The sequence below is a fragment of the Cherax quadricarinatus genome, chromosome 49 (assembly GCF_038502225.1).
Source record: "Cherax quadricarinatus isolate ZL_2023a chromosome 49, ASM3850222v1, whole genome shotgun sequence".
NCBI lineage: Eukaryota > Metazoa > Arthropoda > Malacostraca > Decapoda > Parastacidae > Cherax > Cherax quadricarinatus.
Window position 1 is genome coordinate 25,887,389 of NC_091340.1, and position 26,079 is coordinate 25,913,467.

The 26,079-nt window shown below is 49.8% G+C and overlaps 1 protein-coding gene across 4 annotated transcripts in view; it reads right to left on the reverse strand.

Annotated features, from left to right (window-relative positions):
• The window catches only part of Synj (synaptojanin), a 184,761-nt gene extending 158,884 nt beyond the window's left edge, over positions 1-25,877 (reverse strand). For all 4 annotated transcript variants that reach the window (XM_070095294.1, XM_070095296.1, XM_070095295.1 and 1 more), the window contains exons 1-2: positions 25,730-25,877; positions 8,479-8,568 (exon numbers count right to left, since the gene is read on the reverse strand). In XM_070095294.1, the coding sequence (XP_069951395.1) occupies positions 8,479-8,568; positions 25,730-25,853 (214 nt within the window). In that variant the 5' untranslated portion in view covers positions 25,854-25,877. The remainder of the gene's footprint in view (positions 1-8,478; positions 8,569-25,729) is intronic.
• Positions 25,878-26,079: the final 202 nt, after the last annotated feature.

Below are 26,079 nucleotides of genomic sequence, written 5' to 3' on the forward strand. Positions count from 1 at the left end.
TCTACTGGGATTTGCTTCCATGCGAGACTTATGCATTGTGCTCGACCCGTACCGATGGCATGCCCCAATTGACGACTTGATCGTTCCATTCTGGGGTTACCATCTTGGATCAGAAATCTGTCATACTGCTGCAGAGTATGATGTACGGATTAAGTCCTTACAAGCCAATGCATTCTCCAGTAGCGTACCCAAGCGGTCAGGCACTGGTAATTCTGTCACTCCCGTCTGTGTTCCACCTATACCTTCAGACTTGCAGGATAGTGTTCCATTGCCTCAAGTGTTCGAGGACACTCAGACTGCCTTGAGTGCACAACCTATCCTTGCAATGACTGCTAGTTCGAGTAGTAGTTTCTCCACAGGGGATGCCTTGTCAGAAAACGATTACTTGAAACTAGTAATGCCATCTCTTGTTGATGTCACATGCCGTCTGCAGAAAGACGTCTCTGTTGCGGCTAGTGCTCTCACTAGAGTGTCTGTAGTTGTTCCTAGTGTTCCAGATGGTGATAACGTCCTAGTTGACAGTGATTCCTGCAAAGTAAAAGGTCTATTTGTTGAACCATCCTTACATGTTGTAAGAGATAGTAAGATCCATTTCTTCCTGGCTAACACTTCTGGTCACAGTGTTCGTCTCAGAGCCAATACCAATCTTGTTGACCTTGTTCACTATCCTTACCCTGTTCAGGTAGAGGACGAGTTGTCACCTGACCAGTGGGTCGGTGCTATTTCTGCCGGGGAGACCTCATCCACTTCACTGGATCAATCTGTTCCACCAGTTGAGGAGAAAGACTTAGCTCCCACTGACTTTCCAGATGAAGTCAGGCGTTTGTTGACTGTTGAACAAACGTCGTAAAGCCATTGCCTTACCAGGTGAGAAGATGGGTATAACATACTTATTGTCCCATCGTATTCCACTTGAACCTGGTACTAGACCTATCTACATACCTGCGTACAGAATGCCTCATTCACAAGTTGCTGTTGCAGAAGAATTGATCAATCAAATGCTTGATGATGGAGTTATTGCACCTAGCAATTCACCTTGGAATGCACCCTTGATCCTAGTACCTAAGAAGGATGGTACTTGGCGCCCAGTAATTGACTTTAGGAAGTTAAATGCGAAAACCATTCCAGATCGCTTCCCACTTCCTGTATTAGGTGATCTATTACGTAACATCGGAGATAACAAAGTCTTTTCAACCCTGGATTTGTTACAAGGGTTTTGGCAAGTCCCTCTTCACGAGGACAGCCAAGAGCTAACTGCATTCTCCACTCCTACAGGTCATTATCACTTCCTCCGTATGGCGTTTGGATTACGATCCTCCCCTATCACATTCTCAAGGCTCATGACTAATATCTTTAGAGGTCTCATAGGTAATGCACTTATGGTGTACTTAGATGACGTAATCGTCATGTCTAAAGACGTGGATACACACTTGAAAAGACTTGATGTAGTACTTGGTAAGCTTGAAGAAGCCAATTTAAAGATCAAACTGTCTAAATGTCAATTTTTCAGATCAGAAATTAAGTTTCTTGGTCACGTAGTCACTCCTAGAGGGGTTACGACCGACCAAAGTAAAGTAACTGCAGTACTAAATTTTCCAACACCCAAAACTGCTGATGCCGTAAGATCCTTTGTGGGCTTAGCAGGTTTTTATAGATCTTTCATTGCCAATTTTTCTTCCATAGCTGCTCCTCTAACTGAGTTGCTTAAGAAAGATGCTCCTTTTGTTAGGACCTTCCGTCAAGAAAGAGCATTCCAAACTCTACAATGAGTGTCAGGGGCCCGAGACTGTTCAACTTCCTCCCAGCACACATAAGGGGGATTACCAACAGACCCCTGGCAGTCTTCAAGCTGGCACTGGACAAGCACCTAAAGTCAGTTCCTGATCAGCCGGGCTGTGGCTCGTACGTTGGTTTGCGTGCAGCCAGCAGCAACAGCCTGGTTGATCAGGCTCTGATCCACCAGGAGGCCTGGTCACAGATCGGGCCGCGGGGGCGCTGACCCCCGGAACTCTCTCCAGGTAAACTCCAGGAGTCCTAAAACTTGCAGGCCAGTGCGTTAACCACTGGGCCAGCTGGCTACAATAAGTTTCATCCAACTAGGTAAATTTCTATACACCAGAGTGAGATGTATAGAAACATACAGCTGTTCCTCGATTTGTTTGCAATCGTGTTAGACTTCGTGAGTCAAGTTGGACTATCAGAAATGCATCTCGTTCATAAGTTGAGGTCCTATTGTAAACACTCAATATTTAACATTACCAATAATTTTCCCAATTACTTAAATATTAAAACTTCAAGACAACATACAGTAAATTGATCTTCTCGTTTGTTATACATTGTAATGCGACAAATTTGTACAACTATAATGCTTCAATATCGAAATGTTCAAATTTCATTGTTTCAAATACTCAATTGTACTTAATATTGTAAATTGTTTACAGTAATTTTTACCACTGAACCTTTCACTGCTTGTTAATTTTAAGTTAATTTTAATGCTCTGCATACAAGGGGCTTTTGGCATGTATACCAAACTACTATGTATCAGGTCCAAATAAACTAGTATATGAATATATACTACATGAATATGAATTGTGTTTAACAAAGTGATAGAGAGCAGCTGGTGATAGTGATTGTGGTAGACAGAGGGGTAAAAATTTTTGCCTTGATTGTAATGACATTGGACAATTCTATAACACAGTTGTCCATTTCCAAATCAAACGACCCAGCAGATTTTGTCCAGAACTTATGAAGTCCACAAACCCTTTCACACTGTCTAGGCCTCTGAAATGAAATCTCCCCTCAATGTCTAAAAGTTAAAAAAAAAAAAAATCCTGAAATGGTAGAGAATCTTTTTCTGGAGGTAATGACACCAAAAGTATGAAATTTGATGGAAACGTTACAGAATTATGCAGGTGCAATGATAGCAGTCAATGCAATTTATGAATTGATGATTTTGCCCAATTTGAATCCTATTTGAAGCCAATTCCATTATTTCCTTCAACCAAATTCTTATCCGTGTCACTAGTATGCCTGTTCAACTATTTCTACTATCCTATGAAGTGATCAGAATTCGGTAATTTAGAAAATTTCACACAAAATTAAAAAATACCAATCTAAAAATAGAGTCCATAATAAACAATGTGGACATTCTGGCACTAAAACATCATTTCCTCTGTTTATTAGTCACATCCTCAGGCCTCTCCTATATTACACTTCCTCTCCATTCTGAATTCTTATTCACACAAAAATAGAAGATTTACCAGGAAAAATTGGTCACGGTTTACAGCATCCCAATAATTTAATCAAATCTATTAAAAATCTATAAAACAGACTGGGGGTTGTAGGGAAGGCTTTACCTGCTGTCTGGAAAATTCGGCAAAAATCAAATATTTCCACTATACTAGAGCTCAATTTAAAGCAATTTCCAATCCTCAAATCAACCAAAATCATCTATAATTCAGTAATATGTCTTCCATTTTATCAAATGACACTAAGAAACAGCCAATAAAACCATAAAAACTATCTGAGAAAACACTGCAAAGTCGCTATTTTAAACGATACACACTGTCAGTTTTGTTTTTTCCATCATGGCCCACATGGGGCAAGATTTTTTTTTTATGTGATGTACACTCACTTCACAGACCCATCCTCTCATATTTAGACCAAAACTTACCACTCACAGCTCATCTAAGTAAGCTGAACTCATGACATAGAACTATGTGAGGGACCCTGGACTCAATGACATAGTTATATACGTACGTCGGACAGCAAAAGGGTTAAGCTCAATTATGAAAAATATAAAATCTTTAAGAAGTTTGTAACATACTTGACTGCTAAACCGCTGTTGCAACCCCTGAATGGGTTACAATGATTATTATGTATATATAATGTATATTACCTTTTCATTTAATTTTATATTGCTTATATTTGCGATAATAGCTAAATCGCAAATGTATTGCCTTATATTCTTATTTGACGTAGCTTATGTTGTTAGGATATATATAAAATGTGCTCAGTTAGTCTTGATTGTCAAACTACTGTAATTATCGCTTGTCGCTCGTTATACTGCCGGCTTCTGAGCTGCAGTTGTCCACGTAGCTATCACGTGATCGAGGGGGGGGTGTCCTCACCTCTCGTGAAGTCTGACAGTCTGCTGGAGACTCGCTTGCTGGTTGGACAGATTGTCTGTCTCATTATTCTTGTTAGTTCTGTAGAACTTTGTTCACAGAACATTGTATAGACTTAGTGATTTTCGACGTTGTACTGAGGTTGTGTGTCACATTGATACTCTGAACATCTCAGGTCCCGAGCTATAGCTTCTGACCTAATTTTGTACTGGTTCCTGTGTATTGTCACAGTCACAGTTTTTCCTATGCTGAACACAGATTCAGTATTATGGGAGTTTGGTAACTTTTGTGGAGGATCTGCAGATGGTCCCTACTTAGTGTCGTTATATTATTTCCCAGTTCCTGATTCTGTGTCGCAGTCGCTTGATATTGCATTGCTATTGGGCTTAGCATTCTTTGTTGTTCAAGCAGACTGTTCGGGTTGCCAGTCGGTCAAGAAGTTAGTTTATTTGAGGACTTTGTCAGTCACTTGTTTAAGTCTTATTCGAGTCTTGAGACATAGCTAACTACTTAAGAGCACTTACACGCATACACACACTTGTACATATTTGTAATATCTTATTAAATGTTAATGTACCTGACGGTACTTAAGAATTATAAATGTGATATGTGCTTTCAGCACAATAATATTGAACTCGAGAGATTGATTTTATTTTGATTGCTGTGATTTAATTTACTTTGATAATATACCTCTAGACAACTTACAGACTTAATAAATTTATTAAATTTTAATTTCTCTAGTTAGTAGCCTACCAGTTGTAATCCTAAAGCTCTATTGAACCATACTGCATTTTAATGGATAAATGGACAAGGATACTGACTACTTGTTACGAAAACCCAGTAACAGGCTGGATGCTAGAAGGGCAGTCCTTTCTAGTATTCACTGGAGATCTCTAAGCTTTTAGAATCGCGTTTTTTGTAACAACCGCACAGATGGATTTACTGATAGAAACAAGACATCGCGTACTGGCAAAACTCACGTAAACCAAAAACAGTGTTCACCTCGTTGGGTAGACGTCTTTCTCCGAGGTCATGGTCCAACATTAAACTCCTTAACTACCGGAACTTATCAAAAACCGGGAAATAATCATCCGATAACATTAGAAATACGTGAAAACGTGAGAAATAATTTGTGATGAAACACACTTATAGAGACTATGTTTCAAGTTGTGCCAGACCACTGTCAACTGACGACTTAATTACACGGTCCAGTATTTCCTCTCCTAACTGTAGCTACTACAGTATTGTGACTTTCCTAGAACAGGTCGACCATCGCTAATATGGCAATCAGTTATCCGGCTCCATCAGTAATACGGCACTAATTTCAGCTAGCATAATTTCAAATTTCCTCATTATACTGACTCAAATTTCATCATTATTCTGACTCATATATTGTGCAGATGGTTGTAAATCCACAGCAGCAAGCCAGTGGAGGAGAAAGCAGTGATGAAAATGAGGAAGATGTAGCAGAAAGTTTCTACTGATAGGCTAATTAAGTGTATTCTAACCTACAGGTCCCAATGATGCCGGATTAGTGATGGCCGACCTGTATGGTAAATAACGGCACTCTAAGCCTTTTAGTAACTGGCCATTAAAATACAGAGGGCATTTGAATATTCTTTTATCATGTCCAGGAATGGCACATTCTGAGACCTCCGTACTCTTGTGACTTGCCGTGCTTATCATAGTCTTTCTTATGAACCTTTAAAAGAGTCCAAACAGTCATTATCTGTACTTACAAGCGTTTGTGAACAATTGGGAAACAACTGTTCATATCTCGATGCCTCTCTCAACTTACAACTTTTATTTCTTTATGTGTAACAAAATAATAAAGGGTAGACCCCCCATATCCAAGACCTACCAGGGATACCTGAAACTATGGATAGTAGCAAACCCAATACATATATAAGTCATTTTTTCTTTACATACATACCTATGATAAAGTTAAATTGATAAATTACACACAATAAGTAGAGAATTATCACCTTTTTACTGATGGGAAGCACTTTATGGCTTCTCTTTTAAATTTTGGAGACATTACACAAATAACCCACACATAAAAGAGAGAAGCTTACGACGTCGTAAGCTTCTCTCTTTTATGTGCGGGTTATTTGTGTATCGTTCCAGTCACGGTATTGTGCCTTTTTTTGGTTATTTTGGAGACATTATTAAGCAAAATTAAGGGTTATTTTCATGCCACGATAAACCACAGGTAACTGAAACCGCGGAAACTGAATCAGTGGATATGGGGATTCTACTGTAGTTTACACGTAATAAACTACTGTTATGCACAAATTAAATCCACTAGACTGCAGTGCATTTCAGACAAATACTTAAATGTTAACTGCAGTCATATGTACAATAATAAAGGCAGATAATGAACGAATGGTAAATTACAAAAGTATTACCTATTACAGTGGAACCTCAAATTTCAAACTTAATCCGTTCCAGGAGCTAGTTCTAAATTCTAAAAGTTTGAAAGGCGAAGCAATATTTCCCATAAGAAATAATGGAAACACAATTAATCTGTTCCAGAAACCCAAAAATATTCACAAAACAATGCATTTTATAGATAGTACTACATTATAGTTTTACATACACACAACAAATAGTGTACAATTATTAATAAATTTAACCCGTAAACGGACCAAGCAGATCTACGTTCACATGTGTAGTGCTACAAAAATAGATCTAAGTTTTTTTTACACATTTTCAAATGTAGAAAAACAAAAAGAAGATCTACTTTTTTTTACATACTTTCAAATGTTGAAAAAACGTATATATACGTTTGGACCGTTTACGGGTTAAATAAACATATAAAATAAAATTTTTACTTTATTGAAGATTGGTGATGGCATCTGGAAGATAGGGAGGAGGAGAGAGGGGGTTGGGGTTAGTGTTTGGATGGAGAATCCCCCTCTGTGATGACTTCAGGTAAAGCCCTCTCTGGGGTTACTTCACTTCTCTGTCTTTTAATGCCACTAGGACCAGCTTGAGAGTCACTGGACCCCTGTCTCACAAAATAACTGTCCACAGTCCTTTGTTTCTGGCACCTCTTTAACCCTTAAACTGTCCAAGCAGATCTACGTTCACATGCATAGTGCTCCAAAAGTGGATCTACGTTTTTTTCACATTTTTTCAAATATAATAAAAAAAAAAGTACATCAAAGTTTTTTACACGTTTTTCAAATGTTATAAAAAAACGATCTACTTTTTTACATACATACTTTCAAATGTTGAAAAAAACGTAGATCTACGTTCGGACAGTTTAAGGGTTAAGATTTCCCTAAAATGGGACATAGTTCTGTCACTGAACTTGCTGCAAAGATGGCTTGTTTCAGCTTGCTCAGGGTGGTACTTCTCCACAAACATTTGGACATCATTCCACTTGGACATCATTTCACTTCTGTATTGTTTCTTTCTTCACATCTATGGTGTTTCTCGCTTTCTTTACCACAGGGGTACCACTAGCAAGTTTCTTTGGGCCCATTGTAGCTTATTTCACAGTCCTACAAGCACTAAACACAATGAAATAATCATAAAATGTCTGAATGAGAGCACAGGTTAGTGCTCACTCAAGCAACAACAAAGCCAGACTAGTTCACAGCGCCTGCGCAGGGACGTGGACAGAGCGGGCTGGTGGACAGGTCCGGTACCCGGCGGTTCGAAAATAGGGGCGAGTTCGATAATAGGGACAAAGTTGGTTCGAAAAAAGCGGTTGATTTTCGAAGAGTTCGATAAGCGATACGTTCAAAATTTGAGGTTCCAGTGTATTTCAAAATGATTCAATGATTTTCACTTTTGTGCAGTGACTGAGTAGTGACAGTGAAGACACAGCCAGTTACTGTGTTACAGTACAATCAGCTCTTATAAAGCTCCTCTGTATACAGTCAGCACTTACAAAGCTCCTCTATATACAGTCAGCACTTACAAAGCTCCTCTATATACAGTCAGCACTTACAAAGCTCCTCTATATACAGTCACTCTTATAAAGATCTTCTATATAAATTTGGCAAATGCATTTGAAAAAGTTGATTGAAAATTGACTATATAGAGGAGCTTTATTAGAGCTGACTGTATATAGGATGACCAGTGGATGACACTAACAAGTGGATGACCAGTGAATGACACTAACAAGTGGATGACCAGTGGATAACTAGTGGATGACACTAACAAGTGGATGACCAGTGGATGACACTAACAAGTGGATGACCAGTGGATGACACTAACAAGTGGATGACCAGTGGATGACACTAACAAGTGGATGACCAGTGGATAACTAGTGGATGACACTAACAAGTGGATGACCAGTGGATGACACAAACAAGTGGATCATCAGTGGATGACTTACGAGGGCAGACCTGGAGTACACCCAGACAAGCGTAGGCATCCAGCAACCTGCCATAGTGGTCGCCACGGATGACATCCGTCTCAGGTTGAGCTGTGGATGACACACTTAAAATTAGCGCTCAACTTCACAGCAAAAACTATTATACTTCTACAACAACAACAACAACAACAATAATAATAATAATAATAATAATAATAATAATAATAATAATAATAATAATAATAATAATAATAATAATAATAATAAATAATTTTAATAATTCAAAACGTGCACCAATAATGTTTGAGCTCAGTGGTGGCTTTACTAAGCTCTAAATAAAGCCACCACTGCTTAGTGTGTCTGAATATGTCGTCATGCTAAGGGACTGATCCCCTTCTACCGCAGCTGAGGGACTGATCAACTTCTACCGCAGCTGAGGGACTGATCCCCTGCTACCACAGCTGAGGGAATGATCACCTTTTACCGCAGCTGAGGGAATGATCACCTTTTACCACAGCTGAGGGACTGATCCCCTTCTACCGCAGCTGAGGGAATGATCACCTTCTACCACAGCTGAGGGACTGATCACCTTCTACCGCAGCTGAGGGACTGATCACCTTCTACCGCAGCTGAGGGACTGATCCCCTTCTACCGCAGCTGAGGGAATGATCCCCTTCTACCACAGCTAAGGGGCTGATCCCCTTCTACCGCAGCTGAGGGGCTGATCCCCTTCTACCACAGCTAAGGGACTGATTCCCTTCTACCGCAGCTGAGGGACTGATCCCCTTCTACCGCAGCTGAGGGAATGATCCCCTTCTACCACAGCTAAGGGACTGTTCCCCTTCTACCGCAGCTGAGGGACTGATCCCCTTCTACCGCAGCTGAGGGAATGATCCCCCTTCTACCACAGCTAAGGGGCTGATCCCCTTCTACCGCAGCTAAGGGACTGATCCCCTTCTACCGCAGCTGAGGGAATGATCACCTTCTACCACAGCTGAGGGGCTGATCCCCTTCTACCACAGCTGAGGGAATGATCCCCTTCTACCACAGCTGAGGGAATGATCACCTTCTACCACAGCTGAGGGGCTGATCCCCTTCTACCACAGCTGAGGGAATGATCACCTTCTACCACAGCTGAGGGGCTGATCCCCTTCTACCGCAGCTGAGGGAATGATCACCTTCTACCGCAGCTGAGGGAATGATCACCTACCACAGCTGAGGGGCTGATCCCCTTCTACCGCAGCTGAGGGAATGATCACCTTCTACCACAGCTGAGGGGCTGATCCCCTTCTACCGCAGCTGAGGGACTGATCACCTTCTACCGCAGCTGAGGGAATGATCACCTTCTACCACAGCTGAGGGGCTGATCCCCTTCTACCGCAGCTGAGGGACTGATCACCTTCTACCGCAGCTGAGGGAATGATCACCTTCTACCACAGCTGGGGGACTGATCACCTTCTACCGCAGCTGAGGGACTGATCACTTTATACCGCAGCTGAGGGACTGCTCACCTTCTACCGCAGCTGAGGGACTGATCACCTTCTACTGCAGCTGAGGGACCGCTCACCTTCTACCGCAGCTGAGGGACTGATCCCCTTCTACCACAGCTGAGGGACTGATCACCTTCTACTGCAGCTGAGGGGCTGATCCCCTTCTACCGCAGCTGAGGGGCTGATCCCCTTCTACCGCAGCTGAGGGACTGATCACCTTCTACCGCAGCTGAGGGACTGCTCACCTTCTACTGCAGCTGAGGGACTGATCACCTTCTACCGCAGCTGAGGGACTGATCCCCTGCTACCACAGCTGAGGGACTGATCCCCTGCTACCGCAACTGAGGGACTGATCCCCTGCTACCGCAGCTGAGGGACTGATCACCTTCTACCGCAGCTGAGGGACTGATCCCCTTCTACCGCAGCTGAGGGACTGATCCCCTGCTACCGCAGCTGAGGGACTGATCCCCTTCTACCGCAGCTGAGGGACTGATCACCTTCTACCGCAGCTGAGGGACTGATCCCCTGCTACCACAGCTGAGGGACTGATCCCCTGCTACCACAGCTGAGGGACTGATCCCCTGCTACCACAGCTGAGGGACTGATCCCCTGCTACCACAGCTGAGGGACTGATCCCCTGCTACCACAGCTGAGGGACTGATTCCCTTCTACCACAGCTGAGGGACTGATTCCCTTCTACCACAGCTGAGAGACTGATCCTCTGCTACCACAGCTGAGGGACTGATCCCCTGCTACCACAGCTGAGGGACTGATCCCCTGCTACCACAGCTGAGGGACTGATTCCTTTCTACCACAGCTGAGGGACTGATCCCCTTCTACTGCAGTCGAGGGACTGATCCCATTCTACCGCAGTTGAGGGACTGATCCCGTTACCACAGCTGAGGGACTGATCTCCTTCTATCAAGACTGAGGGACTGACCACCTTCTATCAAGACTGAGGGACTGACCACCGTCTATCAAGACTGAGAGATTGACCACCTCCATATACAGTCCTCACATTAAATTCCTGAGGAAGGTCTTCCCCAGTGGTCCTAGGGAAGCAAGTCTTCCCCAGTGGTCCTGTGGAAGCAGATCTTCCCCATTGGTCCTGGGTAAGAGGAAGGTCTTCCCCAGTGGTCCTGGGGAAGCAGGTCTTCCTCAGTGGTCCTGGAGAAGCAGATCTTCCCCAGTGGTCCTGGGTAAGAGGAAGGCCTTCCCCAGTGGTCCTGGGGATGGGGAAGGTCTTCGCCAGTAGCCCTAGGGGAAGGGGAAGGTCTTCTCCAGTGGGCCTGGGGGAAGGGGAAGGTCTTCTTCAGTGGTCCTGGGGGAAGGGGAAGGTCTTCCCAGTGGTCCTGGGGGAAGGGGAAGGTCTTCCCAGTGGTCCTGGGGAAGAGGAAGGTCTTCCCAGTGGTCCTGGGGGAAGGGGGTCTTCGCCAGTGGTCCTGTGGGAAGGGGAAGGTCTTCCCAGGGGTCCTGGGGAGGGGGAAGGTCTTCCCAGTGGTCCTGAGGATGGGGAAGGTCTTTCCCCAATTGTCCTGGGAAGAAGGTCTTCCACAGTGGTATTAGGGAAGGTATTCCCCAGTGGTCCTAAGGAAAGTCTTCTCCATTGGTCCTGGGGAAGAGGAAGGTCTTCCCCAGCATTCCTGGAGAAGGGAGGTCTTTCCCAGTGGTCCTGGAGAAGGGGAAGGTCTTCACCAGTGGTTCTGGAGAAGGGGATGGTCTTCCACAGTGGTTCTGAAGAAGAGGAAGATCTTCCCCAGACGTCTTGGAGAAGGGGAAGGTCTTCCCCAGGTGTCCTGGGGGAAAGGAAATGTCTTCCCCAGTGGTCCTAGGAAAGAAGGTCTTCCCAGTGGTCCTGGGGAAGGGGAAGGTCTTTCTCCAAGGTCTTCTTAGTGGTCCTGCTTATTTTAGTGTCAGCTGCAAATAATACAAAAGTGTGCCGGATGTTTTTATTTGTCTGCTATGAGTATGAGAAACAGCAGAGGTGCCAGGACAGCGCCTTGGGGCACCGATTATTATTATTATAATCAGGGGGGAAGCGCTAAACCCGGAGGATTATACAGCGCCTGGGGGGGGGGGATGTGGAAGGCATTCAGGCTTAATTCGGGGAACTGAAGCACAGATCCAATTCCCTAAATCAAGAGCCCCTCACCAACATCAAGGAACCTTCCTTGAGGGGTTGGGGCACCGAGCTTTTGACATCGCTGATGCTGGATCTTGCCTTGTTCACTACTACTTTGTATGTTGTGCGTGTTAGGAACCCGAAAATCTATCTGCCTACCTTCCCCGTAATTCCCATGACCTTCATTTTGTGCGCTATCACTCCATGATCGCATTTGTCAAACGACTTTGGAAAATCACATTTGCGTTTTGGGGGTTTTCCAATGCCTCTGTAATTCTAGAGAACGGTCTTTCCTAGTGGTTCTGGGTAAGGAAGAGGTCTTTCACCAGTGGTCCTGGGGGACGGGGAAGGTCTTTCCTAGTGGTCCAGGGAAAGGAAGAGGTCTTTCATCAGTGGTCCTGGGGGACGGGGAAGGTCTTTCCTAGTGGTCCTGGGGAAGGAAGAGGTCTTTCACCAGTGGTCCTGGGGGACGGGGAAGGTCTTTCCTAGTGGTCCTGGGGAAGGAAGAGGTCTTTCACCAGTGGTCCTGGGGGACGGGGAAGGTCTTTCCTAGTGGTTCTGGGGAAGGAAGAGGTCTTTCACCAGTGGTTCTGGGGGAAAGGTAAGGTCTTACCCAGTGGTTCTGGGGGAAGGGGAATGTCTTCCCCAGTGGTTCTGAGGGAAAGTGAAGGTCTTCCCCAGTGGTTCTGGGGAAGGAGAAGGTCTTCCCCAGTGGTTCTGGGGGAAAGTGAATGTCTTCCCCAGTGGTTCCTGGGGAAGGGGAAGGTCTTCCCCAGTGGTTCTGGGGGAAAGTGAAGGTCTTCCCCAGTGGTTCTGAGGGAAGGGGAAGGTCTTCCCCAGTGGTTCTGGGGGAAGGGGAAGGTCTTCCCCAGTGGTTCTGGGGGAAAGTGAATGTCTTCCCCAGTGGTTCCTGGGGAAGGGGAAGGTCTTCCCCAGTGGTTCTGGGAGAAAGGTAAGGTCTTCCCCAGTGAATCTCGGAGTAGGGGAAGGTCTTCCCCAGTGGTTCTGGGGGAAAGGTAAAGTCTTCTCCAGTGGTTCTAAGGAAGGGGAAGGTCTTCCCCAGTGGCTTTGGGGAAGGTCTTCCCCAGTGGCTTTGGGGAAGAAGGTCTTCCCCAGTGGTTCTAGGGGAAGGGGAAAGTCTTCCCCAGATGAAGATCCTCCCCAGTGGTTCTGGGGGAAGAGAAAGGTCCTCCCCAGTGGTTTTGAGGGAAGAGAAAGGTCCTCCCCAGTGGTTCTAGGGGAAGAGGAAGGTCCTCCCCAGTGGTTCTGGGGGAAGGGGAAGGCCTTCCCCAGTGATTCTGGGGGAAGAGGAAGGTCCTCCCCAGTGGTTCTGGGGGAAGAGGAAGGTCCTCCCCAGTGGTTCTGGGGGAAGAGGAAGGTCCTCCCCAGTGGTTCTGGGGGAAGAGGAAGGTCCTCCCCAGTGGTTCTGGGGAAAGAGGAAGGTCTTTCCCAGTGGTTCTCGGGGAAAGTGAAGGTCTTCCCCAGTGGTTCTGGGGGAAAGGTAAGGTCTTCCCCAGTGGCTCTGGGGGAAAGTGAAGGCCTTCCCCAGTGGCTCTGGGGAAGAGGAAGGTCCTCCCCAGTGGTTCTGGGGAAGGGGGAGGTCTTCCCCAGTGGTTCTGGGGGAAGTGGGAAGTCTTCCCCAGACGAAGATCCTCCCCAGTGGTTCTGGGGGGAGAGAAAGGTCTTCCCCAGTGGTTCTGGGGGAAGAGAAAGGTCCTCCCCAGTGGTTTTGGGGGAAGTGAAGGTCTTCCCCAGTGGTTCTGGGGGAAGAGGAAGGTCCTCCCCAGTGGTTCTGAGTGAAGGGGAAGGTCTTCCCCAGTGGTTCTGGGGGAAGAGGAAGGTCCTCCCAGTGGTTCTGGGGGAAGATGAAGGTCCTCCCAGTGGTTCTGGGGGAAGAGGAAAGTCTTCCCCAGTGGTTCTGGGGAAGGGGAAGGTCTTCCCCAGTGGTTCTGGGGGAAGGGGAAGGTCTTCCCCAGTGGTTCTGGGGAAAGTGAAGGTCTTCCCCAGTGGTTCTGGGGAAAGTGAAGGTCTTCCCCAGTGGTTCTGGGGGAAGAGGAAGGTCTTCTCCAGTGGTTCTGGGAGAAGAGGAAGGTCCTCCCCAGTGGTTCTGGGGGAAGAGGAAGGTCTTCCCAGTGGTTCTGGGGGAAGAGGAAGGTCTTCCCCAGTGGTTCTGGGGAAGAGGAAGGTCTTCCCCAGTGGTTCTGGGGGAAGGGGAACGTCTTCCCCAGTGGTTCTGGGGGAAGTGAAGGTCTTCCCAAGTGGTTCTGGGGAAGAGGAAGGTCTTCTCCAGTGGTTCTGGGAGACTTTCATCATAACATACCTGGAGAGAGTTTCGGGGGTCAACGCCCCCGCGGCCCGGTCTGTGACCAGGCCTCCTGGTGGATCAGCCCCTGATCAACCAGGCTGTTCCTGCTGGCTGCACGCAAACCAACGTACGAGCCACAGCCCGGCTGATCAGGAACTGACTTTAGGTGCTTGTCCAGTGCCAGCTTGAAGACTGCCAGGGGTCTGTTGGTAATCCCCCTTATGTGTGCTGGGAGGCAGTTGAACAGTCTCGGGCCCCTGACACTTATTGTATGGTCTCTTAACGTGCTAGTGACACCCCTGCTTTTCATTGGGGGGATGGTGCATCGTCTGCCAAGTCTTTTGCTTTCGAAGTGAGTGATTTTCGTGTGCAAGTTCGGTACTAGTCCCTCTAGGATTTTCCAGGTGTATATAATCATGTATCTCTCCCTCCTGCGTTCCAGGGAATACAGGTTTAGAAACCTCAAGCGCTCCCAGTAATTGAGGTGTTTTATCTCCGTTATGCGCGCCGTGAAAGTTCTCTGTACATTTTCTAGGTCGGCAATTTCACCTGCCTTGAAAGGTGCTGTTAGAGTGCAGCAATATTCCAGCCTAGATAGAACAAGTGACCTGAAGAGTGTCATCATGGGCTTGGCCTCCCTAGTTTTGAAGGTTCTCATTATCCATCCTGTCATTTTTCTAGCAGATGCGATTGATACAATGTTATGGTCCTTGAAGGTGAGATCCTCCGACATAATCACTCCCAGGTCTTTGACGTTGGTGTTTCGCTCTATTTTGTGGCCAGAATTTGTTTTGTACTCTGATGAAGATTTAATTTCCTCATGTTTACCATATCTGAGTAATTGAAATTTCTCATCGTTGAACTTCATATTGTTTTCCGCAGCCCACTGAAAGATTTGGTTGATGTCCGCCTGGAGCCTTGCAGTGTCTGCAATGGAAGACACTGTCATGCAGATTCGGGTGTCATCTGCAAAGGAAGACACGGTGCTGTGGCTGACATCCTTGTCTATGTCGGATATGAGGATGAGGAACAAGATGGGAGCTAGTACTGTGCCTTGTGGAACAGAGCTTTTCACCGTAGCTGCCTCGGACTTTACTCTGTTGACGACTACTCTCTGTGTTCTGTTAGTGAGGAAATTATAGATCCATCGACCGACTTTTCCTGTTATTCCTTTAGCACGCATTTTGTGCGCTATTACGCCATGGTCACACTTGTTGAAGGCTTTTGCCAAGTCTGTATATATTACATCTGCATTCTTTTTGTCTTCTAGTGCATTTAGGACCTTGTCGTAGTGATCCAATAGTTGAGACAGACAGGAGCGACCTGTTCTAAACCCATGTTGCCCTGGGTTGTGTAACTGATGGGTTTCTAGATGGGTGGTGATCTTGCTTCTTAGGACCCTTTCAAAGATTTTTATGATATGGGATGTTAGTGCTATTGGTCTGTAGTTCTTTGCTATTGCTTTACTGCCCCCTTTGTGGAGTGGGGCTATGTCTGTTGTTTTTAGTAACTGAGGGACGACCCCCGTGTCCATGCTCCGTCTCCATAGGATGGAAAAGGCTCGTGATAGGGGCTTCTTGCAGTTCTTGATGAACACAGAGTTCCATGAGTCTGGCTCTGGGGCAGAGTGCATGGGCATGTCATTTATCGCCTGTTCGAAGTCATTTGGCGTCAGGATAACATCGGATAGGCTTGTGTTAATCAAATTTTGTGGCTCTCTCATAAAAAATTCATTTTGATCTTCGACTCTCAGTCTGGTTAGCGGCTTGCTAAAAACTGAGTCATATTGGGACTTGAGTAGCTCACTCGTTTCCTTGCTGTCATCTGTGTAGGACCCATCTTGTTTAAGTAGGGGCCCAATACTGGACGTTGTTCTCGATTTTGATTTGGCATAGGAGAAGAAATACATTGGGTTTCTTTCGATTTCATTTATGGCTTTTAGTTCTTCCCGCGATTCCTGACTCCTAAAGGATTCTTTTAGCTTAAGTTCGATACTTGCTATTTCTCTGACCAGTGTCTCCCTACACATTTCAGATATATTGACCTCTTTTAGCCGCTCTGTTATTCTTTTCCGTCGCCTGTAAAGGGAGCGCCTGTCTCTTTCTATTTTACATCTACTCCTCCTTTTTCTTAGAGGAATAAGCCTTGTGCATACATCGAGTGCCACCGAGTTAATCTGTTCTAGGCATAAGTTGGGGTCTGTGTTGCTTAGTGTATCTTCCCAGCTTATATCGGTTAGGACTTGGTTTACTTGGTCCCACTTTATGTTTTTGTTATTGAAGTTGAATTTGGTGAATGCTCCCTCGTGACTAGTCTCATTTTGTCGGTCTGGGGCTCCACGCATACAGGTCTGAACCTCAATTATGTTGTGATCTGAGTATAGTTTTTGATATGGTGACATTTCTTATCAGATCATCATTGTTAGTGAAGATGAGGTCTAGTGTATTCTCCAGTCTAGTAGGCTCTATTATTTGCTGGTTTAAATTGAATTTTGTGCAGAGATTTAAAAGCTCGTGCGAGTGTGAGTTTTCATCAGAGCTGCCTCCTGGTGTTATTACTGCAACAATATTATTTGCTATATTCCTCCATTTTAGGTGCCTTAAGTTGAAATCCCCCAGGAGCAAGATGTTGGGTGCAGGAGCTGGAAGATTTTCCAGACAGTGGTCAATTTTTAACAGCTGTTCCTGGAATTGCTGGGATGTTGCATCCGGAGGCTTGTAGACTACCACAATGACTAGGTTTTGGTTCTCGACCTTTACTGCTAAAACTTCCACTACATCATTTGAGGCATTAAGCAGTTCTGTGCAAACAAGTGACTCTGCAATGTACAGGCCAACCCCCCCCCCTTTTGCCTGTTCACTCTGTCACATCTGTATAGGTTGTAACCTGGGATCCATATTTCGTTGTCCAAGTGATCCTTTATGTGGGTCTCAGTGAAAGCCGCGAACATTGCCTTTGCCTCTGCAAGCAGTCCACGGATGAAAGGTATTTTGTTGTTTGTTGCTGGCTTTAGACCCTGTATATTTGCAAAGAAGAATGTTATCGGACTGGTGGTATTGTTGGTACTGGGGGGGGATTTTTTTTCCGGCATTAGTATCTGTATCTGTTGGTTTGGAGTGGAGGCCATCGACTGTGGTTCCACTCCAGGAATGACTGGATTTGGTGTACGATTTCTGCCATTTCCTGCCAGTTTTTTTTCCTTCCTGGCACTAAAAAACCTCTCCCTCTTGAGTGGCTGTGGCTACCCAGGTTTTCATGGCCTGGATGTTTTGTATCTTTTTGTCCCCTTTAGATGGTATGCCTGGCAATTTAAGTTATAGCACAGGAAGGTCCTCCCCAGTGGTTCTGGGGGAAGAGGAAGGTCTTCCCCAGTGGTTCTGGGGAAACTGAAGGTCTTCCTCAGTGGTTCTGGGGGAAGAGGAAGGTCCTCCCCAGTGGTTCTGGGGAAGAGGAAGGTCCTCCCCAGTGGTTCTGGGGGAAGAGGAAGGTCTTCCCCAGTGGTTCTGGGGGAAGAGGAAGGTCTTCCCCAGTGGTTCTGGGGGAAGAGGAAGGTCTTCTCCAGTGGTTCTGGGGGAAAGTGAAGGTCTTCCCCAGTGGTTCTGGGGGAAAGTGAAGGTCTTCCCCAGTGGTTCTGGGGGAAGGGAAAGGTCCTCCCCAGCGGTTCTGGGGGAAGAGGAAGTTCCTCCCCAGTGGTTCTGGGGGAAGAGGAAGGTTCTCCCCAGTGGTTCTGGGGGAAGAGGAAGGTCCTCCCCAGTGGTTCTGGGGGAAGAGGAAGGTCCTCCCCAGTGGTTCTGGGGAAAGTGAAGGTCTTCCCCAGTGGTTCTGGGGGAAGTGAAGGTCCTCCCCAGTGGTTCTGGGGGAAAGTGTAGGTCTTCCCCAGTGGTTCTGGGGGAAGAGGAAGGTTCTCCCCAGTGGTTCTGGGGGAAGAGGAAGGTCCTCCCCAGTGGTTTTGGGGGAAGAGGACAGTCCTCCCCAGTGGTTCTGGGGGAAGAGGAAGGTCCTCCCCAGTGGTTATGGGGGAAGAGTAAGGTCCTCACCAGTGGTTCTGGGGAAGAGTAAGGTCCTCCCCAGTGGTTATGGGGGAAGAGTAAGGTCCTCACCAGTGGTTCTGGGGAAGAGTAAGGTCCTCCCCAGTGGTTCTGAGGGAAGAGGAAGGGCCTCCCGTGGTTCTGGGGGAAGAGGAAGGCCCTCCCCAGTGGTTCTGGGGGAAGAGGAAGGTCCTCCCCAGTGGTTCTGGGGGAAGAGGAAGGTCCTCCCCAGTGGTTCTGGGGGAAGAGGAAGGTCCTCCCCAGTGGTTCTGGGGGAAGAGGAAGGTCCTCCCTAGTGGTTCTGGGGGAAGAGGAAGGTCCTCCCTAGTGGTTCTGGGGGAAGAGGAAGGTCCACCTCAGTGGTTCTTTGGGAAGAGGCAGGTCCTCCCCAGTTGTTCTTTGGGAAGAGGCAGGTCCTCCCCAGTGGTTCTTTGGGAAGAGGAAGGTCCTCCCCAGTGGTTCTGGTGGAAGAGGAAGGTCCTCCCCAGTGGTTCTGGTGGAAGAGGAAGGTCCTCCCCAGTGGTTCTGGTGGAAGAGGAAGGTCCTCCCCAGTGGTTCTGGGGGAAGAGGAAGGTCCTCCCCAGTGATTCTGGGGGAAGAGGAAGGTCCTCCCCAGTGATTCTGGGGGAAGAGGAAGGTCCTCCCCAGTGATTCTGGGGGAAGAGGAAGGTCCTCCCCAGTGATTCTGGGGGAAGAGGAAGGTCCTCCCCAGTGGTTCTGTGGGAAGAGGAAGGTCCTCCCCAGTGGTTCTGGGGGAAGAGGGAGGTCCTCCCCAGTGGTTCTGGGGGAAGAGGAAGGTCCTCCCCAGTGGTTCTGGGGGAAGAGGAAGGTCCTCCCCAGTGGTTCTGGGGGAAGAGGAAGGTCCTCCCCAGTGGTTCTGGGGGAAGAGGAAGGTCCTCCCCAGTGGTTCTGGGGGAAGAGGAAGGTCCTCCCCAGTGGTTCTGGGGGAAGAGGAAGGTCCTCCCCAGTGGTTCTGGGGGAAGAGGAAGGTCCTCCCCAGTGGTTCTGGGGGAAGAGGAAGGTCCTCCCCAGTGGTTCTAGGGAAGAGGATGGTCCTCCCCAGTGGTTCTAGGGGAAGAGGAAGGTCCTCCCCAGTGGTTCTGGGGGAAGAGGAAGGTCCTCCCCAGTGGTTCTGGGGGAAGAGGAAGGTCCTCCCCAGTGGTTCTGGGGGAAGAGGAAGGTCCTCCCCAGTGGTTCTGGGGGAAGAGGAAGGTCCTCCCCAGTGGTTCTGGGGGAAGAGGAAGGTCCTCCCCAGTGGTTCTGGGGGAAGAGGAAGGTCCTCCCCAGTGGTTCTGGGGGAAGAGGAAGGTCCTCCCCAGTGCAGTGGTTCTGGGGAAGAGGAAGGTCCTCCCCAGTGGTTCTGGGGGAAGAGGAAGGTCCTCTCCAGTGGTTCTGGGGGAAGAGTAAGGTCCTCCCCAGTGGTTCTGGGGAAGAGTAAGGTCCTCCCCAGTGGTTCTGGGGGAAGAGTAAGGTCCTCCCCAGTGGTTCTGGGGGAAGAGTAAGGTCCTCCCCAGTGGTTCTGGGGGAAGAGGAAGGTCCTCCCCAGTGGTTCTGGGGGAAGAGGAAGGTCCTCCCCAGTGGTTCTGGGGGAAGAGGAAGGTCCTCCCCAGTGGTTCTGGGGGAAGAGGAAGGTCCTCCCCAGTGGTTCTGAGGGAAGAGGAAGGTCCTCCCCAGTGGTTCTGGGGGAAGAGGAAGGTCCTCCCCAGTGGTTCTGGGGGAAGAGGAAGGTCCTCCCCAGTGGTTCTGGGGGAAGAGGAAGGTCCTCCCCAGTGGTTCTGGGGGAAGAGGAAGGTCCTCCCCAGTGGTTCTGGGGGAAGAGGAAGGTCCTCCCCAGTGGTTCTGGGGGAAGAGGAAGGTCCTCCCCAGTGGTTCTGGGGGAAGAGGAAGGTCCTCCCCAGTGGTTCTGGGGGAAGAGGAAGGTCCTCCCAGTGGTTCTGGGGGAAGAGGATGGTCCTCCCCAGTGGTTCTGGGGGAAGAGTAAGGTCCTCCCCAGTGGTTCTGGGGGAAGAGGAAGGTCCTCCCCAGTGGTTCTGGGGGAAGAGGAAGGTCCTCCCCAGTGGTTCTGGGGGAAGAGGAAGGTCCTCCCCAGTGGTTCTGGGGGTAGAGGAAGGTCCTCCCCAGTGGTTCTGGGGGAAGAAGAAGGTCCTCCCCAGTGGTTCTGGGGGAAGAGGAAGGTCCTCCCCAGTGGTTCTGGGGGAAGAGGAAGGTCCTCCCCAGTGGTTCTGGGGGAAGAGGAAGGTCCTCCCCAGTGGTTCTGGGGGAAGAGGAAGGTCCTCCCCAGTGGTTCTGGGGGAAGAGGAAGGTCCTCCCCAGTGGTTCTGGGGGAAGAGGAAGGTCCTCCCCAGTGGTTCTGGGGGAAGAGGAAGGTCCTCCCCAGTGGTTCTGGGGGAAGAGGAAGGTCCTCCCCAGTGGTTCTGGGGGAAGAGGAAGGTCCTCCCCAGTGGTTCTGCGGGAAGAGGAAGGTCCTCCCCAGTGGTTCTGGGGGAAGAGGAAGGTCCTCCCCAGTGGTTCTTTGGGAAGAGGAAGGTCCTCCCCAGTGGTTCTGCTGGAAGAGGAAGGTCCTCCCCAGTGGTTCTGGTGGAAGAGGAAGGTCCTCCCCAGTGGTTCTGGGGGAAGAGGAAGGTCCTACCCAGTGGTTCTGGGGGAAGAGGAAGGTCCTCCCCAGTGGTTCTGGGGGAAGAGGAAGGTCTTCTCCAGTGGTTCTGGGGGAAGAGGAAGGTCTTCCCCAGTGGTTCTGGGGGAAGAGGAAGGTCTTCCCCAGTGGTTCTGGGGGAAGAGGAAGGTCCTCCCAGTGGTTCTGGGGGAAGGGGAAGGTCTTCCCCAGTGGTTCTGGGGGAAGAGGAAGGTCCTCCCAGTGGTTCTGTGGGAAGAGGATGGTCCTCCCCAGTGGTTCTGGGGGATGAGGAAGGTCCTCCCCAGTGGTTCTGGGGGAAGAGGAAGGTCCTCCCAAGTGGTTCTGGGGGAAGAGGAAGGTCCTCCCCAGTGGTTCTGGGGGAAGAGGAAGGTCCTCCCCAGTGGTTCTGGGGGAAGAGGAAGGTGCTCCCCAGTGGTTCTGGGGGAAGAGGAAGGTCCTTCCCAGTGGTTCTGCGGGAAGAGGAAGGTTCTTCCCAGTGGTTCTGGGGGAAGAGGAAGGTCCTCCCCAGTGGTTCTGGGGGAAGAGGAAGGTCCTCCCCAGTGGTTCTGGGGGAAGAGGAAGGTCCTCCCCAGTGGTTCTGGGGGAAGAGGAAGGTCCTCCCCAGTGGTTCTGGGGGAAGAGGAAGGTCCTCCCCAGTGGTTCTGAGGGAAGAGGAAGGTCCTCCCCAGTGGTTCTGGGGGAAGAGGAAGGTCCTCCCCAGTGGTTCTGGGGGAAGAGGAAGGTCCTCCCCAGTGGTTCTGGGGGAAGAGGAAGGTCCTCCCCAGTGGTTCTGGGGGAAGAGGAAGGTCCTCCCCAGTGGTTCTGGGGGAAGAGGAAGGTCCTTCCCAGTGGTTCTGGGGGAAGAGGAAGGTCCTCCCCAGTGGTTCTGGGGGAAGAGGAAGGTCCTCCCCAGTGGTTCTGGGGGAAGAGGAAGGTCCTCCCAGTGGTTCTGGGGGAAGAGGATGGTCCTCCCCAGTGGTTCTGGGGGAAGAGTAAGGTCCTCCCCAGTGGTTCTGGGGGAAGAGGAAGGTCCTCCCCAGTGGTTCTGGGGGAAGAGGAAGGTCCTCCCCAGTGGTTCTGGGGGAAGAGGAAGGTCCTCCCCAGTGGTTCTGGGGGTAGAGGAAGGTCCTCCCCAGTGGTTCTGGGGGAAGAGGAAGGTCCTCCCCAGTGGTTCTGGGGGAAGAGGAAGGTCCTCCCCAGTGGTTCTGGGGGAAGTGGAAGGTCATCCCCAGAAGAGAAGGTCCTCCCCAGTGGTTCTGGGGGAAGAGGAAGGTCCTCCCCAGTGGTTCTGGGGGAAGAGGAAGGTCCTCCCCAGTGGTTCTGGGGGAAGAGGAAGGTCCTCCCCAGTGGTTCTGGGGGAAGAGGAAGGTCCTCCCCAGTGGTTCTGGGGGAAGAGGAAGGTCCTCCCCAGTGGTTCTGGGGGAAGAGGAAGGTCCTCCCCAGTGGTTCTGGGGGAAGAGGAAGGTCCTCCCCAGTGGTTCTGGGGGAAGAGGAAGGTCCTCCCCAGTGGTTCTGGGGGAAGAGGAAGGTCCTCCCCAGTGGTTCTGGGGGAAGAGGAAGGTCCTCCCCAGTGGTTCTGGGGGAAGAGGAAGGTCCTCCCCAGTGGTTCTGGGGGAAGAGGAAGGTCCTCCCCAGTGGTTCTGGGGGAAGAGGAAGGTCCTCCCCAGTGGTTCTGTGGGGAAGAGGAAGGTCCTCCCCAGTGGTTCTGGGGGAAGAGGAAGGTCCTCCCCAGTGGTTCTGGGGGAAGAGGAAGGTCCTCCCCAGTGGTTCTGGGGGAAGAGGAAGGTCCTCCCCAGTGGTTCTGGGGGAAGAGGAAGGTCCTCCCCAGTGGTTCTGGGGGAAGAGGAAGGTCCTCCCCAGTGGTTCTGGGGGAAGAGGAAGGTCCTCCCCAGTGGTTCTGGGGGAAGAGGAAGGTCCTCCCCAGTGGTTCTGGGGGAAGAGGAAGGTCCTCCCCAGTGGTTCTGGGGGAAGAGGAAGGTCCTCCCCAGTGGTTCTAGGGAAGAGGAAGGTCCTCCCCAGTGGTTCTAAGGGGAAGAGGAAGGTCCTCCCCAGTGGTTCTGGGGGAAGAGGAAGGTCCTCCCCAGTGGTTCTGGGGGAAGAGGAAGGTCCTCCCCAGTGGTTCTGGGGGAAGAGGAAGGTCCTCCCCAGTGGTTCTGGGGGAAGAGGAAGGTCCTCCCCAGTGGTTCTGGGGGAAGAGGAAGGTCCTCCCCAGTGGTTCTGGGGGAAGAGGAAGGTCCTCCCCAGTGGTTCTGGGGGAAGAGGAAGGTCCTCCCCAGTGCAGTGGTTCTGGGGAAGAGGAAGGTCCTCCCCAGTGGTTCTGGGGGAAGAGGAAGGTCCTCTCCAGTGGTTCTGGGGGAAGAGTAAGGTCCTCCCCAGTGGTTCTGGGGAAGAGTAAGGTCCTCCCCAGTGGTTCTGGGGGAAGAGTAAGGTCCTCCCCAGTGGTTCTGGGGGAAGAGTAAGGTCCTCCCCAGTGGTTCTGGGGGAAGAGGAAGGTCCTCCCCAGTGGTTCTGGGGGAAGAGGAAGTTCCTCCCCAGTGGTTCTGGGGGAAGAGGAAGGTCCTCCCCAGTGGTTCTGGGGGAAGAGGAAGGTCCTCCCCAGTGGTTCTGGGGGAAGAGGAAGGTCCTCCCCAGTGGTTCTGGGGGAAGAGGAAGGTCCTCCCCAGTGGTTCTGGGGGAAGAGGAAGGTCCTCCCCAGTGGTTCTGGGGGAAGAGGAAGGTCCTCCCCAGTGGTTCTGGGGGAAGAGGAAGGTCCTCCCCAGTGGTTCTGGGGGAAGAGGAAGGTCCTCCCCAGTGGTTCTGGGGGAAGAGGAAGGTCCTCCCCAGTGGTTCTGGGGGAAGAGGAAGGTCCTCCCCAGTGGTTCTGGGGGAAGAGGAAGGTCCTCCCCAGTGGTTCTGGGGGAAGAGGAAGGTCCTCCCCAGTGGTTCTGGGGGAAGAGGAAGGTCCTCCCCAGTGGTTCTGGGGGAAGAGGAAGGTCCTCCCCAGTGGTTCTGGGGGAAGAGGAAGGTCCTCCCCAGTGGTTCTGGGGGAAGAGGAAGGTCCTCCCCAGTGGTTCTGGGGGAAGAGGAAGGTCCTCCCCAGTGGTTCTGGGGGAAGAGGAAGGTCCTCCCCAGTGGTTCTGGGGGAAGAGGAAGGTCCTCCCCAGTGGTTCTGGGGGAAGAGGAAGGTCCTCCCCAGTGGTTCTGGGGGAAGAGGAAGGTCCTCCCCAGTGGTTCTGGGGGAAGAGGAAGGTCCTCCCCAGTGGTTCTGGGGGAAGAGGAAGGTCCTCCCCAGTGGTTCTGGGGGAAGAGGAAGGTCCTCCCCAGTGGTTCTGGGGGAAGAGGAAGGTCCTCCCCAGTGGTTCTGGGGGAAGAGGAAGGTCCTCCCCAGTGGTTCTGGGGGAAGAGGAAGGTCCTCCCCAGTGGTTCTGGGGGAAGAGGAAGGTCCTCCCCAGTGGTTCTAGGGAAGAGGATGGTCCTCCCCAGTGGTTCTAGGGGAAGAGGAAGGTCCTCCCCAGTGGTTCTGGGGGAAGAGGAAGGTCCTCCCCAGTGGTTCTGGGGGAAGAGGAAGGTCCTCCCCAGTGGTTCTGGGGGAAGAGGAAGGTCCTCCCCAGTGGTTCTGGGGGAAGAGGAAGGTCCTCCCCAGTGGTTCTGGGGGAAGAGGAAGGTCCTCCCCAGTGGTTCTGGGGAAGAGGAAGGTCCTCCCCAGTGGTTCTGGGGGAAGAGGAAGGTCCTCCCCAGTGGTTCTGGGGGAAGAGTAAGGTCCTCCCCAGTGGTTCTGGGGAAGAGTAAGGTCCTCCCCAGTGGTTCTGGGGGAAGAGTAAGGTCCTCCCCAGTGGTTCTGGGGGAAGAGTAAGGTCCTCCCCAGTGGTTCTGGGGGAAGAGGAAGGTCCTCCCCAGTGGTTCTGGGGGAAGAGGAAGTTCCTCCCCAGTGGTTCTGGGGGAAGAGGAAGGTCCTCCCCAGTGGTTCTGGGGGAAGAGGAAGGTCCTCCCCAGTGGTTCTGGGGGAAGAGGAAGGTCCTCCCCAGTGGTTGTAGGGGAAGAGGAAGGTCCTCCCCAGTGGTTCTGGGGGAAGAGGAAGGTCCTCCCCAGTGGTTCTAGGGGAAGAGGAAGGTCCTCCCCAGTGGTTCTGGGGGAAGAGGAAGGTCCTCCCCAGTGGTTCTGGGGAAGAGGAAGGTCCTCCCCAGTGGTTCTGGGGGAAGAGGAAGGTCCTCCCCAGTCACCTATAATCACCCAGGAAAACCACCATAACCTGTGATTCCCCAGGATAACCTACGATCACCTGTGATCATCTATAATCACTCAGGATAACCTACGATCACCTGTGATCATCTATAATCACCCAGGATAACCTACGATCACCTGTGATCATCTATAATCACCCAGGATAACCCACGATCACCTGTGATCATCTATAATCACCCAGGATAACCTACGATCACCTAAGATAACCAAACATATATATTTATTTCAGGGCAACAAAGCTTGAGGATAGGAACAGGTTTAGATAAACCACTAAAACAACAGATAATAACGGGACAACAGGTGTTATTATGTAATATAACACTAAGATAACAGGTGAGGTATATATTAGCCCAGAATATTCTAGTAGAAAAAAGATACCTTCAAAAAGATAAGAGTTTCCCGGTAAGCTGACTGTCAAATGCTGGAGATAAACAGAGATTTACCCGTTATTTAAACGGTAATGGAGGAGGGTAGGTTCTACTTTACACTCACAGAGGGTGGAGACGGTCCCTGCCTGCAGCAACAGGCTGGTCTTGGACTTCTTGTTCTCCAGCAAGACCGAAAACTCGGCTTTAGGATCGGTCTTCTGGTAGACACGGAGGGCCAGGGCGGCCATGTTCCTCAGCTGTCAGACCAGCACCGTGTCCTAAACCTCTACATCACACCTCGACCATTATCTCACCCATCGTTGACCCATATATGTCCTCTTATTTACTAATAACAAATACATAGATGTAAAGTTTATTATCTGTATGCACCTGAGTATTAAGTGAACTCATAAGATGTAATAATTTTGAATATATTACGTGTAAGTCGACTTCAAAATTAGAATCGGGAGAACC